The sequence below is a fragment of the Pogona vitticeps genome, chromosome 4 (genome assembly GCF_051106095.1).
Source record: "Pogona vitticeps strain Pit_001003342236 chromosome 4, PviZW2.1, whole genome shotgun sequence".
Taxonomy (NCBI): domain Eukaryota; kingdom Metazoa; phylum Chordata; class Lepidosauria; order Squamata; family Agamidae; genus Pogona; species Pogona vitticeps.
In genome coordinates, this window is record NC_135786.1 from 35,589,963 (window position 1) to 35,604,754 (window position 14,792).

General features: G+C 40.5%; 1 protein-coding gene across 5 annotated transcripts in view; it reads right to left on the minus strand.

The window, feature by feature from the left end:
* The window catches only part of CHD6 (chromodomain helicase DNA binding protein 6), a 159,353-nt gene that overhangs the window by 15,789 nt on the left and 128,772 nt on the right, over positions 1 to 14,792 (minus strand). For all 5 annotated transcript variants that reach the window (XM_072997041.2, XM_072997039.2, XM_072997037.2 and 2 more), the window contains 7 exons: positions 11,815 to 11,918; positions 10,597 to 10,726; positions 9,256 to 9,316; positions 8,468 to 8,522; positions 6,251 to 6,470; positions 3,289 to 3,497; positions 153 to 1,763 (listed from right to left, as the gene is read on the minus strand). In XM_072997041.2, coding sequence (XP_072853142.2) covers positions 153 to 1,763; positions 3,289 to 3,497; positions 6,251 to 6,470; positions 8,468 to 8,522; positions 9,256 to 9,316; positions 10,597 to 10,726; positions 11,815 to 11,918 — 2,390 coding nt within the window. The remainder of the gene's footprint in view (positions 1 to 152; positions 1,764 to 3,288; positions 3,498 to 6,250; positions 6,471 to 8,467; positions 8,523 to 9,255; positions 9,317 to 10,596; positions 10,727 to 11,814; positions 11,919 to 14,792) is intronic.

Sequence of the window (14,792 nt, forward strand, 5' to 3'; positions counted from 1 at the left end):
ATATATAAATATATGTAAAACGCAGTGATTTCATTTTTAATAACCCACACTGAGTAACTTTTTTCACCTTGGACTGCCCTACTGTAATGAAACATAATCTGTCATTAAATATACAAGAATACTTACTAACAGATATACTCATGATACTCTACCTTGATTTTGGCTGATTTCATTTCTCTTTTCTAGGTCTTGATTCTCACAGTCTTCCTCTTCTCTCTTTAATTCATTCTCACAGAGGGGCTGAGCAATACAACTGTTCGTCTTTTCCTCTGTGTCATCTCCCCAGGGGTCTGCCTCTATGCAAACTGAATGTGACTTTAGGAGCTCCATCTGAATTGCTGATGCTTGGTTTCGTGCAGAATGGTGACAGTGGTGGTGGTGGCAGGTCTGTATCTCCTGCAAGGCAGGAATGTGCTCTTCAATGCTCTCACATTCTTCCTGATCATCCTCCCCTGCTCCAAACTCACTATCACATTTCGATGCCGCATGTTCACCTGATGTTGACTCAGACAATTCTTTATTCCTCTCTTCCATGAATGTATTTAGAGTGGTAAGAATACATGAACTATGTTTCTGCTCCTCTTGCTCACTGGGTTTAGTTCTGACACTATCTGGGGTTTTAAAGCAGCCTCTCAGATCTTCCACATTGTCAGCAGCTGTGTCTAGATGATCCTCCTCCTCCTCTTCTTCTTCCTCTTCCTCCTCTTCTTCACTATGACTCTGACTCTGCATTGATTTCTCTTCTAAGCCCTTGTCATGCAACAGTCCCATGCATCTTTTCTCAGGGTCAACTTTGATGTCATACTTATGAAGACTGGGGCTGTATACTCCTATGTTTAGAATCCCTTCCATGCCACCTCTTTCGAATGGGACAGATCCTGGGCTAGCATACTGACTGTGCATATGCTGAAGGGCATTACAGGGTTCCATAGTAAAATTGTTGGAGGGCTTGGTCTCTTTAACTGAAAGCTCCTGGGCTGCATTCTGATTCTCCACTGGATCACTACCAAACTGTAAATGATCTAAGTAGGAGGACTCTCTCATGGTTTCAGCATCACAACTAGACAGATCTTCATCTCCATCGATTTTGCCTTCTGCCATTTTGGTAGTGTTGCTGCTAATATCAGTGCAGCTGGGGCTATCTCTGGCAAGAGAGCTGTGCTCGCTGTTGCAGGCCTTCTCATCATACATCATGCACATCAGAGAGTCAGGCAAAGAGCTCTCATCATAGCTAAGGGGAATCATACCCCGGATTTTAAAGTTTTCACAGCTGCCATCCTGAGAAATGTTTTCTGCCTGAGAGAGACTGTTGCCTGAGCTCCCTAACTTGATGCAGTTCTCAGTTTCAGTCTCTGCAGATGTGTGCTTTCTTTCCACTTGATTGTACACAGGAGAGCAATATAGTTTAGGATTTGCCTGATGGTGGCAACATAAGTTTTCTGCACCAAGGACTCCTGTCCTTTTGTGCTGAGCATAGTTTCTATAAGCATCCAGAAATGACAACTGGGGATCATTCATGATATAATAGTCTGTGCGGTTCAGTCCGTGTTTAGCGGTACCAATTAGTAGATCCCGATCATGCTTACCACACTCCCACCACACAGGAAGGTATAAGCTGGGGCGACAAAGTTTCAGCCTTTCATGTAGCTGTGGACACCTCAGCACCTGCTCACGGACTTTCCTCAGGAGCTCAATGCGGTACAATGTCCTTGCTGCACGCTCCTCTGTGATTGGTTCCACATAGATACTGGGATCTGCTGGGTCTATTTAAAAAAGAGAAAGATGGATAAATATCATAATAAGTGATACTGGGCTAAAATAGACTTTGGACTGGTGTACAGTGGTAGTTGAAGTATGACATGCGAAGACTAAACCCATTAGTGTCATTCAAAGAGGCCACAAAGAAGAATTGGTTATTCTGTTTTTCCTGGTTCAGTGTCACAGAATGTTAAAAAAGGGATGAAAAGACTCTGGAAATTATAAATAGCTTTTCTCCATGAAATGACCTTGTGATCTTATGTACATACAGGCTGTGAGCGCTGACACCATAATAGTTCTTGCTACCTGTACACAAAAGCAGAGGACTAATATATGCCGAAGTATCTGCTGCATGTTACTTGTAGACTAGCTATGCTATATAATTCTGACCTTAACCATAATGAAAGGTCTAAGAGATTAATAATATTCCTTTCAGTCTTCAGAGCTTTCATCTTAATCTAGAACTCAATCACTAGGAGCCTCGTGGTGCAGTGGTTAAACTGCTGTGTTGCAGCCAAAACTGTGCTCACGACCCAGGGTTCAATCGCAGGTAGCCGTCTCAAGGCTGATTCAGCCTTCTATCCTTTTGAGGTTGGTAAAATGAGTACCCAGCTCGGGGGAGGGGGCAATGTGTATCTTGCATAATTAACTTGTAAATCACCCAGAAAGTGCTTGAAATGCTATGGGGCAGTGTATAAGCAGCACACTTGCTTTTTCGGTTTTACTAGAATCCTACTGGGATTTAGACCACTACAATTATAACCATGCAGCCAGAAATGTATGCAGCAACTCATTAATTGGTGGCAATTCACCACTGTGATTTGCTCAATTACACTTATGTTGGCATAGATCCCAAAACGATTCTGGCCATTGAAACAGACTGGGAGATTGCTAGGTCTGTACTTCCCTATATCTTAACAAAATCTTGCCCTGCTACTCAAACATCTGTGCTTTCTCCACTGATCTTAGAAGTCTCATCCCTTTCTTTTAAACCTGTAATTCTAGTTGCTGTATCACAAAATGCAATTACCATATTTTTCGCTCCATAAGACACACTTTTTTACCCCCCAAAAGTGGGAGGGAGTGTATGCGTCTTATGGAGTGAATACTGTAAAAAATAGTTCAAAATCTCTTCAGCCACCCCCCCGCCCAGAAGCCTCTCGCGATTCCACCACTGTGACAGAAGGCCTCCAAACCAGCACTAGAGGCTGCTCACTGTGGCAGCTGCATTGGATCTTGCAGCTCTGCCATCTGAGCTGCTGGCTTTCCAGGCTCTGCCTCCTGGAGCCTGCCTGAAAAGCCAGCAGGGCCGACAGGCCTATAGCAGCAAAATCAAATGGCTGAGGGGGAAAGAGATCAAAGTGATTCTAGAAAGACCAGGAGAAAGCACACACACAGTCCCCCACTACCACAAATTATGCAGTACAATAAGGACTGGCCGTATTCAGTAGCCAGAAAAGGAACCAGTACATACTGCAGCATTTTGGTGTCTATACTGCAAATTTAAAGCTCTGAATCATCCTTGCTCACCATCTTCTTTCCAGTGGGGCAAACGACAGACATTCCTGCACATTGCAACAAAACTGTAGAAATATTTTTCAAGGCTCTCATCAGTTTTCTTCTCCAAACGTGAAATGGATCTGAATTGAGTCCAGTCAAAAACTTTCTTCTCTGGATCATAAATTACCCCAAATGAAGAAACAGTACGATAGAAATCTGCTTGTTCTCTTCTGGTCCACCTGACAGATGCACAAGAATAGACATATGAAACATGCATATTTCCCCTTAATTTTCAGAATATCTGCAATTATGCTTTCATTCTGGTCAGCTAAATCTTGTTTTAATTTTCTATTTTGAAAACTGAATCTGGGTGAAATAGTTTAATACAGTGGGGTCTTGATTTACGAACTTAATCTGTACTGGAAGGTGGTTCGTAGGTCGAAAAGTTCGTAGGTCAAATCTGCATTTCCCATAGGAATGCACTGAAAACCATTTAATCCGTATCTGCTCTTTTCCATCCATAGAAACTAATGGGAAGCTGCTATTCCACCTTCTGCCACTAGAGGGGGATATTGTTTTCTTTTTTTCCGCTTAGGTTCAGGAAAGGAGGGGGAAGGCAGGGAACAGTTTGCAAAGCACTTTTGAAATCTTTTTTTCAACGAAGCCAACTTTATAGCATGTTTTAAAGCATGTTGTGCTGATTTTTTCAGCACAAAGACACACAGGCAGGCTTTTTAGGTGCTGAGCAAGCCTCACCAAGCCTCTTCAGAGCCAGCCGATCAGCTGATAGGCAGGGAGAGGAGAGGGCAGGAAGGGGGGGGAAGCACAAAATGGCTGCCAGGCTCCCTTCTAGGTGTCGGCTTTTAGCTGTTTCCTGCTCTTTTTCCTGCTGTTTGGGGGCTACCAAGTCCTGGTAAGTGACTTTTTATTTTTTTTTAAGTTTCTGACCTTTTTTCCCCTCCAGAAGCCTCTAAGGGGGGGAAGGGGGCACTATTTTTCCTGTTTGTAACTCGAGGGAAGTTCGTATGTCGAGTCCTTATTTCCCTATAGGGTGGGTTCGTAAGTTGAATTGTTCACAAGTAGGGTCGTTCGCAAGTCGAGACCCCACTGTACTAAAAATTATAAGGCACAACATTCCCCAAATCAGACATAGTAGGCATCCTTCAGTCTCAAGAGACTATGATAACGTGCTCTGAATAGAGGTCTTGGAACAGCATCTAATGTGCCTGAGAAGGCCAATATGAAAGTGACAATCCCTTCCACACTGAAGACAAATACAGTCTGTCCACTTTCCAGCTCTGTAATCTTGCTGGTTTCAGGACTGCCTCTTTGCCTCGGCCTGCAACAAGTGTCTCTCCAAATTGGGAGAGGCCATGCTGCACTGCCTGCCTCCAGGCTGAACGCTCGGATGTCATGGTTTCCCATCTGTTGAGGTCCATTTCTAAGACCTTCAGATCTCGCTTGCAGATATCCTTGTATATCTGTGGGTCTCCCTCTGGGGCACTTTCCCTGCACTAATTCTCCACATAGGAGATCTTTTGGAATCTGACTGTCAGCCATTCTCACAACATGCCCAAGCCAACGTAGACGTTGCTGTTTCAGTAATGTATATATGCCAACAATTCCAGCTCATTCCAGCAGTACACTATTTGTCCTGCCAGGTGATGCCCAAAATGCGTTGGAGACAACGCATATGGAACGTGTTCAAGTTCCTCTCCTGCCGTGCACAAAGGGTTCAGGACTCACTACAGTACAGGAGTGTGCTCAGGACACAGGCTTTATAGACCTGTTTCTTGGTACATGCTGCCAGCTTTTTGTTAAGCCATACTCTCTTTGTGAGTCTAGAGAACATGGTAGCTGCTTTGCCAATGCGTTTATCCAGCTCAAGATCTGGAGAGAGTGTCAGAGATCATTGAGCCAAGGTCCCCAAATCAGAGTCAGTCAATATATACACTTCCAGTGAGCCAGTAGCTGGCCTCTTCCCATTGACATTAGAAAACCATTACCTCCTCACAATTACAGTGACCAGAAACAATTGCTTTTGTGTCAATGCCTTTTTAAGGCAGAAGAGGGCCAGCACCATTATTGGCACAGATAATATCCCATCATTACATATAAGTTCTATTTTGTTCATCCATTTTTCCCTACAAAGGTATTTGTTTATAATAACTTCTGTTTATAAAATCTGATGGAATAAGATGTGAAAATTCTAAAAGTGTCTTCAATTCTTTACGTATGTTGCATCCCAGTTTTACTATCCTCCAGGTTTTTGTGGCTGGATTCTATGTTTTGTTTGTTTGTTTTTTGCTTCTGGAGAAGGGCTTAAAGGGGAAACAGCCATGTGACTATCAGTAGTCACCTGCCATCCCACACAAGGTCAGATTATCATGGCAACATTTCCTGAGATAAATATTGTAGGGAACTGTGTGGCTCCCTACAAGTGTGGTGAATGGGGTACTACAGATAGCACTATCTATCCCCCTGTCTATCCCAAGGGAAAATATGGCAGGTTGAAAATACAGTAAGTTTCATGGCACTTAACAAGAAGCAGCACCCACACTTTCCCCGGATGCCATACCTGCTCTGGCATGGCATGCAGGGGAAAGGACTGCTGATTCTGCCTTGCATGACCAAGGCTCTTTGAGTGTCTTCCTCCACATAGCTGCCAAACAATCCTCATCCTTCCTTCTACCTTTATGTAGTTTAGAAGGTAATGGAAACTGCCATGTAAGTGCTTGAATTGTTTAGTCCACTTTTCAACTTTAAAGTTGGGAGTAAGACTGAACCCTTGCCATGCTTGCTATAGCAAAGTGCCATACTCATCATGGCAAGTGTAACAAATGTATGTATGTAGTTTCTACAAGCTTGCAGTCAAGAAGATAATCACAGTAGGATGAGCCATCAACTCAGGTTTTTCCATCTATGATACACTGCACTTACAGTGCTTAAATAAACCCAGGCCTTCTGTCCATAGTCCACTGTCCTTTATTACCTTTTCTGCATTTCCTTATTTATAGGATCCAGCTCACTGGCTCTTCTGAACATTTCTTCTTGCAGCCAATAACCATGGTTGCAAGGGCCCATAATCTCAGGCCTAGTAGGCAGCTCTTTACGGTTGCAGCGCTGATAGACAGTGACAAGACGCCGTAGCCTGGCTGTGAGGGCAGATGACACAGGCCAGGTGGATTTGTCTAGGTCGGAGCCATCCTGGGCTTCAAATATTAGCAAAGTTATTAATATTCAACACAATTCCTGCAAAAGTCTTTGCACACAGTTCTACTGATTCACTGACTGAAATCCAGTTGTGCAGTTACACAAATGGTGTAACATTTTACACACAAACTGCTGTAAATTAAGAAATTTCCTTAGATATTCCCTGTTGCACACAAAGTCGCACGACTCAATGTACAACAGACAAAGTCTATAGAGATTGCTTAACGGATGGCAATTCACATTTAAAAATTATGCTGTGTGCATAACTGCACAACAAAATTTTAGCTATTGCATACTGCATTGCACATCACATTGCACTTCAAGAAGATATCACATCCATAATTTGTCAGCATTTGCCGTCTGATTTTAGAGTCCTTGTGGATCAACATACATTCAAATCTTTTGTTTTATTCTGCTCACCATTACTACTGCACCTAATATTTTTGAGCTGCTGTAGAAACAAGCCTTTTTACTATCTCCCAGCATGATAATAAATACATACTTACACCAACATCCAATTAAGCAAACAAGGTTTAACCTTAATTGTTAACAAGATCTCTACCATTATGACATCCAGCAGAACAGTTGCACCTGGCGTTTTGCCACATATAGAATTATTGTGCCACCAGATGAATGGCTGAGACTCAAGATGGACATGAATTTAAAATGAATTGCAAAATTCATTAAAAAATCACTAATTTGTCAACTGGTATTCCTCAGAAGTGACACCCCCTATGAATATGAATCAATGAATTTTTAGCAATTTTTTAATTCATCAGATTATAAAATGCCCCCTACAGCACCTAGAGACACCAAAATTGTAGAGAAGCTTCCCCTGACTCTCCTCTACAAGCCCTGCAAATTTGGCGAGGTTTGTGCTTCAGGCATCTGAGTAATAAACCCACAAAGTGCCCTCCCTGGAAAGTTCCCCCCAGGCACATAGAGACACCAAAATTACAGAGAAGATTCTCTTGACTTTCCTCTACAATCCCTCCAAGTTTGGGTTAATTTCAGTGTGAGATCAGATAGCTTTATCAATCATATGTTCATATGGGTATCAAAGTATAAGTTGTTGCATTGTTTAAATATTCCGTCTCCATTCATAGGATGAAAACAAATCACTGTTTTATTGAATCGCGTCTACCATCCTCAATATCTCCATTTTACTATCACATCTCACACTTCCAGAGTTACATTTATTTATTCCTCCTCAATCATTTTAATACTTCATTCATACAAAGTGTAAAACTTTGGCATGGTAGCAATTTTCTAATACAAAAGGTTTCCCATCTCCATCCAAAGGCTTCTCAAAGAGATCCCTAGGGAGCCTCAGAACCTGAAGTGGGCTTAGAAAATTTTAAATTAAATGAAACATTTCTGTTGCGGGATGAGGACTTGCACTAACAGAATTTCAGCCTGTCAGTTTTAGACCCTGATCCACATGAATATAACATCTTGTCAGGAGTAACAACTGCTGACAACTCAACTCCAAATCTATGAATCAGTCCTCCATGACCAATTTGCATATATTATGTGCTATAGAACTTCTGTACTATAGGAGATCAAACAAAACTACCCTGTTTTTCTTTTTCAGCAGTTCCAAGGTGCCTGAGATCTGATTACATTATTTGGGTTTTATTATAGAATAATGGTTCAGAATTTCAGCACATACAATTATTAAATTTTTTACATGTTTTAACACACTTTTGAAGTGTTCAGGGAAAAGTGAGATAAAAACAGTTTAACAAAATACAGTATGGCATGTTCTCAAAGCTCGTGTGTCCAAATTTAGTTGCAAAGCACCTGAAACATTAAACACTATTGACATATTTTGAAAGCATAGTGGCATTTTAACTAAGTATCTTTTGCAATGTAAAATTAAAAAACAAAAAACAAAAAACAGACTATATGTTCTTTAAATTACTGTAAACTGTTATTCTAGCCAATAGCTTTAATAGCACCATATAACTTAAAACATCCACATGTACATCCTCACCTGCCACACTATCACTCTTCTTCTCAGTGATCTCATCACAACAATCTGAAGTCTCCTATGGAAAAAAGCCATTATCAACATAATTCAGTTTAGAAATTGGCTTCTTGGGGAGGGGGGGATGAAAATACATAATATCCTACAGCCATGCATGCCACACAATGCTCCACCTGTGGAAATAGTCCCTGTTCAGTGGCAGCTTTGTGTCTCTCAGTGGGAGGAGGTACACTGCCCCACACCAAATACTGCCGCTCACTGTCTTCCACCACCCTGCACATCCAATCACCCCTGTTCTCATTGCCTCCTCCTTTTCACTGGCTTCATCCTGCCACCTTGAAGTCAAGTCTTTCTAAAATAGACTGAGAAAGAAATGTAGAGAAGGCAAGACAAAGGAAGAGAAAAAGATGTGTCACTACATGGGAACAACAGGGGAAGATGGAGACTGGCACCACCGCCAGCAAAGTCAAGCACAGCCATTGATGAGACTTACAATATACTTGTGCAAAGAGGTACTAGATACCTCACTGAACAAGCCCAGGAAAAGCTCAATCCTGTCTACAATGGATGGCTGCATGCATTAACTAAATCACCAACCCCAGTGCATCTCCAGGACCAAGTAGTGATTTGAATCAAGGTCCCCTGAATCCTAATTTGACACTGTATCCGCTGACATTATTTCAAATCCAAATTTTGAGAAGACGTAATAAATCTACTGTGGTAATTATTTTCAGCAACATCAAAATTGGCAGCAAATGGTGTGAGAAGTCAACAGTGCTTCAAGTCACACTTACCTCCTGTTTCTGCACCTCATCTGCTTTGTCTGCACTGGTCTCTTCTTTATTCACATTCCCTCTAAAGTAAGATAATTCAACAGGATGAGTCTGTGGGAAGCTTCTTAAGGCAACATAATTCTGATAACATTCTCAATACATTAAGTTATGTGGCATATGCATAGGACAACATTCATTCAGTCCCCACCTTCTGTAAACTTAATACAAAGGAACAACTAACTTTCAAGCACTACAAATATGTTTTCTAGTGACTAGATGAAAACGTATGCATGCGTAGATTATACAAGTTTATAGAAAGTCTTGTTCAAGTGTATACTCTATATATTTTCTGTGAGCCAGGTCATATCATTTGCCATTTGACAATACAATAATAGAAAGCTAAGGTATTCTCAAAGGCTTTCATGGCCCGGATCCAACAGTTGTTGTAGGTTTTCCGGGCCGCAATCTTGAGATTTTTCTTCCTAATGTTTCGCCAGTCTCTGTAGCCAGCATCTTCAGATGACAGGAGTCAGAACTCTGTCTGTACCCCTGAGCACAGAGTTCTGACTCCTGTCCTCTGAAGATGCCGGTCACAGAGACTGGCGAAACGTTAGGAAGAAAAACCTCAAAAACACGGCCAGACAGCCCGGAAAACCTACAACAACCAGAAACCTAATGCTTTTCAAATCACTGATGCTCTTCACTATTTCCACAGCATCTCCAACATCTAAGCTGTCACTACATACTGTGTTTCCCCAAAAATAAGACAGGGTCTTATATTATTTTTCAAAAAAAAAAAAAAACCAAAACAAAAAACAAAAAAAAACCCAACCCTCACACATTAGGGCTTATTTTCAGGGGATGTCTTATTTTTTTCATGTACAGTCATGTCATCATCTTCTGGTTGCTGCACAATGGTGGAGGGTGGGGTTTCACTTAACTAGCGGTTATTTTGGGGGTAAGGCTTATATTACAAGCATCCTGAAAAATCATACTAGGGCTTATTTTCAAGTTAGGTCTTACTTTTGGGGAAACTGTATTTTCATGGAAACAGGGTAGACTCTAATATGTAATGGTTGTTATGAGTTTTTCGGGCTCTTTGGCCATGTTCTTAAGGTTATTCTTCCTAACGTTTCGCCAGTCTCTGTGGCCGGCATCTTCAGAGGACAGCACTCTGTGCTCTGGTGTAGTTGGCTTGGGAACACGGCCAAAGAGCCCGAAAAACCCACAACAACCATTAGATCCTGACCGTGAAAGCCTTCGCAAATACATCTAACATGTAAGCTGCTGCAGAAGAATGGATTGTGCTTGCTAGCAGTTCTGCTCTTGTAGCAAACTGATTCCTGCCTGATATGTATTTACCTTTCTGGAGCATCCTGCACTCCATCAATGATACTCTGCTCTGCAGACAGCAGCTTCTCATCTGGCATGCCGACCTTCTCAAGGAAGCATAGGGCTGGGTCAGCTCGCATAGCATTGTAACGTTCATAACCTGACAAAACCACAACAATTTAGTAACAATGTTATCAGTACTAAAGACCTTCATTCCTAATACCACTTTTAAAGACCTAAATAAGTAGCAAAAAACAGTGACAGGTAGGAGAGGTGACCTGCCTACTTGGCATGACCCAGTGCTGTTGCTGGAAAACCCAACATCACCATATCATATAAAATTTAAGTTATAAGTCTTTAAGCAGGGACAGCCTCATTTCTGGTATGGTATGTGGGCAACTAATGCCAAATTTTAATCCAAAGTCAGTGGTGGCCCTAGCAGAATTTCATGTACTGTATTCAGATTCTAGCATACCTTATTTCCTCCTGCCATAGAAAAGGAAACAGTTATTGAAGTTATGAAAATAAATGCAAAACCCATGCATACCACAGTTACAGAACTGATACACGTCATTCATACATATATACTTGTTCCAGCCTCTCTCCCCAGTTGACACAGGCAAATTGCCTGATTGATGATAAGACCTCTTCCTTGCTTAGCATAGAAAAGGGAGTTGGTTTCAATGGTGGGCAGAAAAAGAGCTCTTATCTTGATTTAAAGTTCTTTTAAAAGAAGAATGTTTCAATAAAAAAGTGCTTTTATCTCCAGTCAGCTGCTCAGGAGAAATAAGATATTTTCCTTCACAAGACAAGATGCTGGAATGCAGCCTGAGGAATTCCTGTAGTGGAGTTATCCATGCCTGATCATTTTTAAATGCAACCTAAACACATAATACACAGTCATGCAACTATCTTTCATTCCCACTATTCAAACTGTACATGATTTACAGAGGAATCCTCTGCATGTTTACTAAAATGTAAGTCCCACTTAGTTCAGTGGGCCTTACCCAAAGGTGAGTATCCAAGAGCCTGCAGCCTTGTATAGATCACAGAATCCAGGTTTTCTCAGAACATATCTTTAATATGTTCAACCCTTCATATATTTTTCAAAAAGAAAAACTGAGAAACAAAAGGGTGTGAAATGAAGTTAAATTCCAGGAGTCCCCCCCCCCCCCCCAATTCTAGTAGTTGTACCCAGGCAGAACCTCACACAGCAGGACTGCATAAAAGCCTGAATAAAAGAAATACCGTGCTTAAAAACTCCAATGAGGAGGGATTTGTCTGCATCAGCATTCCACCAATCTACAGGGATCTCTACATAGTCAATGTCTGGCAGTAGAACATCTAGATCTCTGTGAAGGAAAGACATACATTATGTTCCAGGAATGACCTACATTTTAAATATTATAAATTACAAGAATAAAAAATGCAATTTAATGGTATGCTTAAAGACCAACATAAAGAGGACCTAATGGAAAATCAGGGGAAGAAAAATTCCACAATCATGGGGCCATCATAGAAAAGATCCTGTCCTTAGGATCTTTTTACTTAATTTTTCCCAGTGACAGGCTTTTTAAGCTTTTCTAAGTGGGCTCATAAAGACCACAATGTTCCTTCAAATTAACCTGTTTAATGGTTAAGATCAGATTTTAAATTAACCCCAAAACATTGTCCACCTGGCTCAGGATTGTAACATGTGCTGACCCTAGTACAGTGGTGCCTCGCTTAACAGGCGTCCCGTTTAACGACGAATCCGCATAGCGATTAAGTTTTTGCGATCGCATTGCGATGTTTCTAATGGTAAAAAATCGCTTTGCAATGATCGGTAAGCTGTTTCGCTTACCGATTTTCGCATAGCGATTCTTTTCTAACAGCTGATCTGTGGTTCCAAAATGGCCACCGGGTAAAAAAAAGGCCGCCCGCTGTGTTTTCGCGCCGATTCCTCGCTTACCGGGCAGTAAAAATGGTGGCCCTATGGAAGATTTTCACATAACGGTGAGTTTTTTGCCCATAGGAACGCATTAAACGGGTTTTAATGCATTGCTATGGGCTTTTTTATTTCGCATAGTGACGAATCCACACAGCGACGATTTTTCCGGAACGGATTATCGTCGCTATGTGGGGCACCACTGTACCTCTCACCCTGATATTCAAATTCTGACCCAGCTGAACTCTCCAGGCTTTCCTTAAAGACATACGGAGGAAAAGCTACACAAAGTCTCCTGGAGAAGAAGAAATCTGTACCAGTTTAATTTTGCTGAGTAAGATCTTCTGTTACAACCATAAGATGCTTACATACAAGAACAGACCTGCTGATCCTTGCAGTTCTATTTTGCTATATTCATAAACTGAGAAGGTGTGGGCAAGCTTTGGTGATCAGAAGTCAATTTCTTACTCCCTAGTCTTCTTCTAATCTTGAACCTGAACAGTAATCTGTTAAAACTCAGGATCTTCTTTTTGACACTGACCTTCTATTCACATCAGTCAACAGACCACTTGCTTAGATGCTATCATATGGTCCAGTGATGAACCATTAAAAAAATCTTGTCAACAATGTTCACATACTTTGCTTTTCACAAGTCCTGTGGATGCCTCAAGAAGTCTCAATACCTATAACAAGTTAGATGTTCTGAACTTGTGAGAATCTACTAGTGTTCATATAAAGATAAATATAATATACAAACATTTGTTTTAAGTTGTTTTATTTTCAGTAGCCTCCATGGCTTCCTCTTTACTTAGGATTGCAAACGGAAATCTGTGTACCATCATCAGAGTAATCAAAATTAAATATTGCAACAACATGGAAGTATAGTCGTTTTATTTATCTAAAGTGTCACTTATTTTTTTAAATTGCTACTTTAGTCTTTGCTAGAATAAAGCATTATGCCTCTATGTAACATGATTACAATTCCCAATGATTCTGTCTTAAATTTACCTATATAATTACATTTTGAAAAATTTACTTGGTGGCTTCCAAATTTTTGTCTTTAACTTGTGATCTTTATGTTTACACTAGTTATTGATTAATGATTTTACTGCTACCAATTTAGGATTTAAAACTTCATATTTATAATTTAAATATGTAAATTCTGTTTTATGCTTTAAAATGTCTCCATCTTTCTTTAAAAATAATTCAGTGTTTTTACAACATATAAACACAACCAAATTTCAATTTTAAAAAGAGCTTAAGAGATAAAAGATAAAAATATTCACTAAAAGCATGCATTCATAAAATGCACCAGGAAAAAATCTGAAAAAAAAATCAACAGAATTAACATTCAGTCTAAAAAACAGGTTAAACTGATCACCTATCAAAGGTCTTTCTAAAAGGAAGGGTGATGGAGAGAGGGTGAGACAACTATTCACTCTAATATGAAAGTGCCTGTCTCCTTAGGCTATTAGCCTTTTGTGCTCTGTCTCTCCTGGACAGTCAGAAAAGACAGAGCACAAAAGGCTAATAGCCTAGGGATACAGGCACTTTCATATTAGAGAGGGTGGCTATTGAAACAACTAGGTCCCAAACTACAAACAGCTCTTTAGGTTACTTTCTGCCCCCCCCCCCCGCTTATACATCCACTTATTCTATTCTGTCTGTTTGCCCCCCCCACCTTGTTTAATGGAGAAGATGCATTAACTGATCTTGATTTGTAGGAGATCAATTTCTTATTTGGTGTTCCTAATCAACATTGTTTATATTTGTGTTTGTATTGAGGTATGCATTTTATTTATTTTAAATAATATTCATTAACATTTCCCAGTCTTGCAGCTGATTCCAAATAATGATAGTTTTAGAAGAGGTAGCCACGGTAGTCTCTGCAAGCATATCTAACAAAATCCAAAGAAACAAAACAAAACAAAAAGATAAAAACATGTGGCACCTTAAAGACTAACTATGACATTTTAATGTGGGCTTTAGTGGATAAGTCCATTTTGTCAGATATATGGAAACAGAATGAAATAGTGGATAAAATCTGTTTCACAAGTAGAACATTCTAAATATTCATTGGCTGTAGGCATCTTGGGTGTGTTGTACATCTCACACACAGTAATGTATGCCCTATGTTTGGTTTAGGGTTCTGCTGTAAACATTCTTCCAGGAGACAGAGAACAGACACTAGGCCTGAGGGGGGGAGAGAGAAGAAGAGGTTGAAGATTGAAGAGTCAGTTAAAAACTCTCAAGTGGGGGGAAGAATATATGTAAGTAAACATAAAAGTGAAAGAAGACA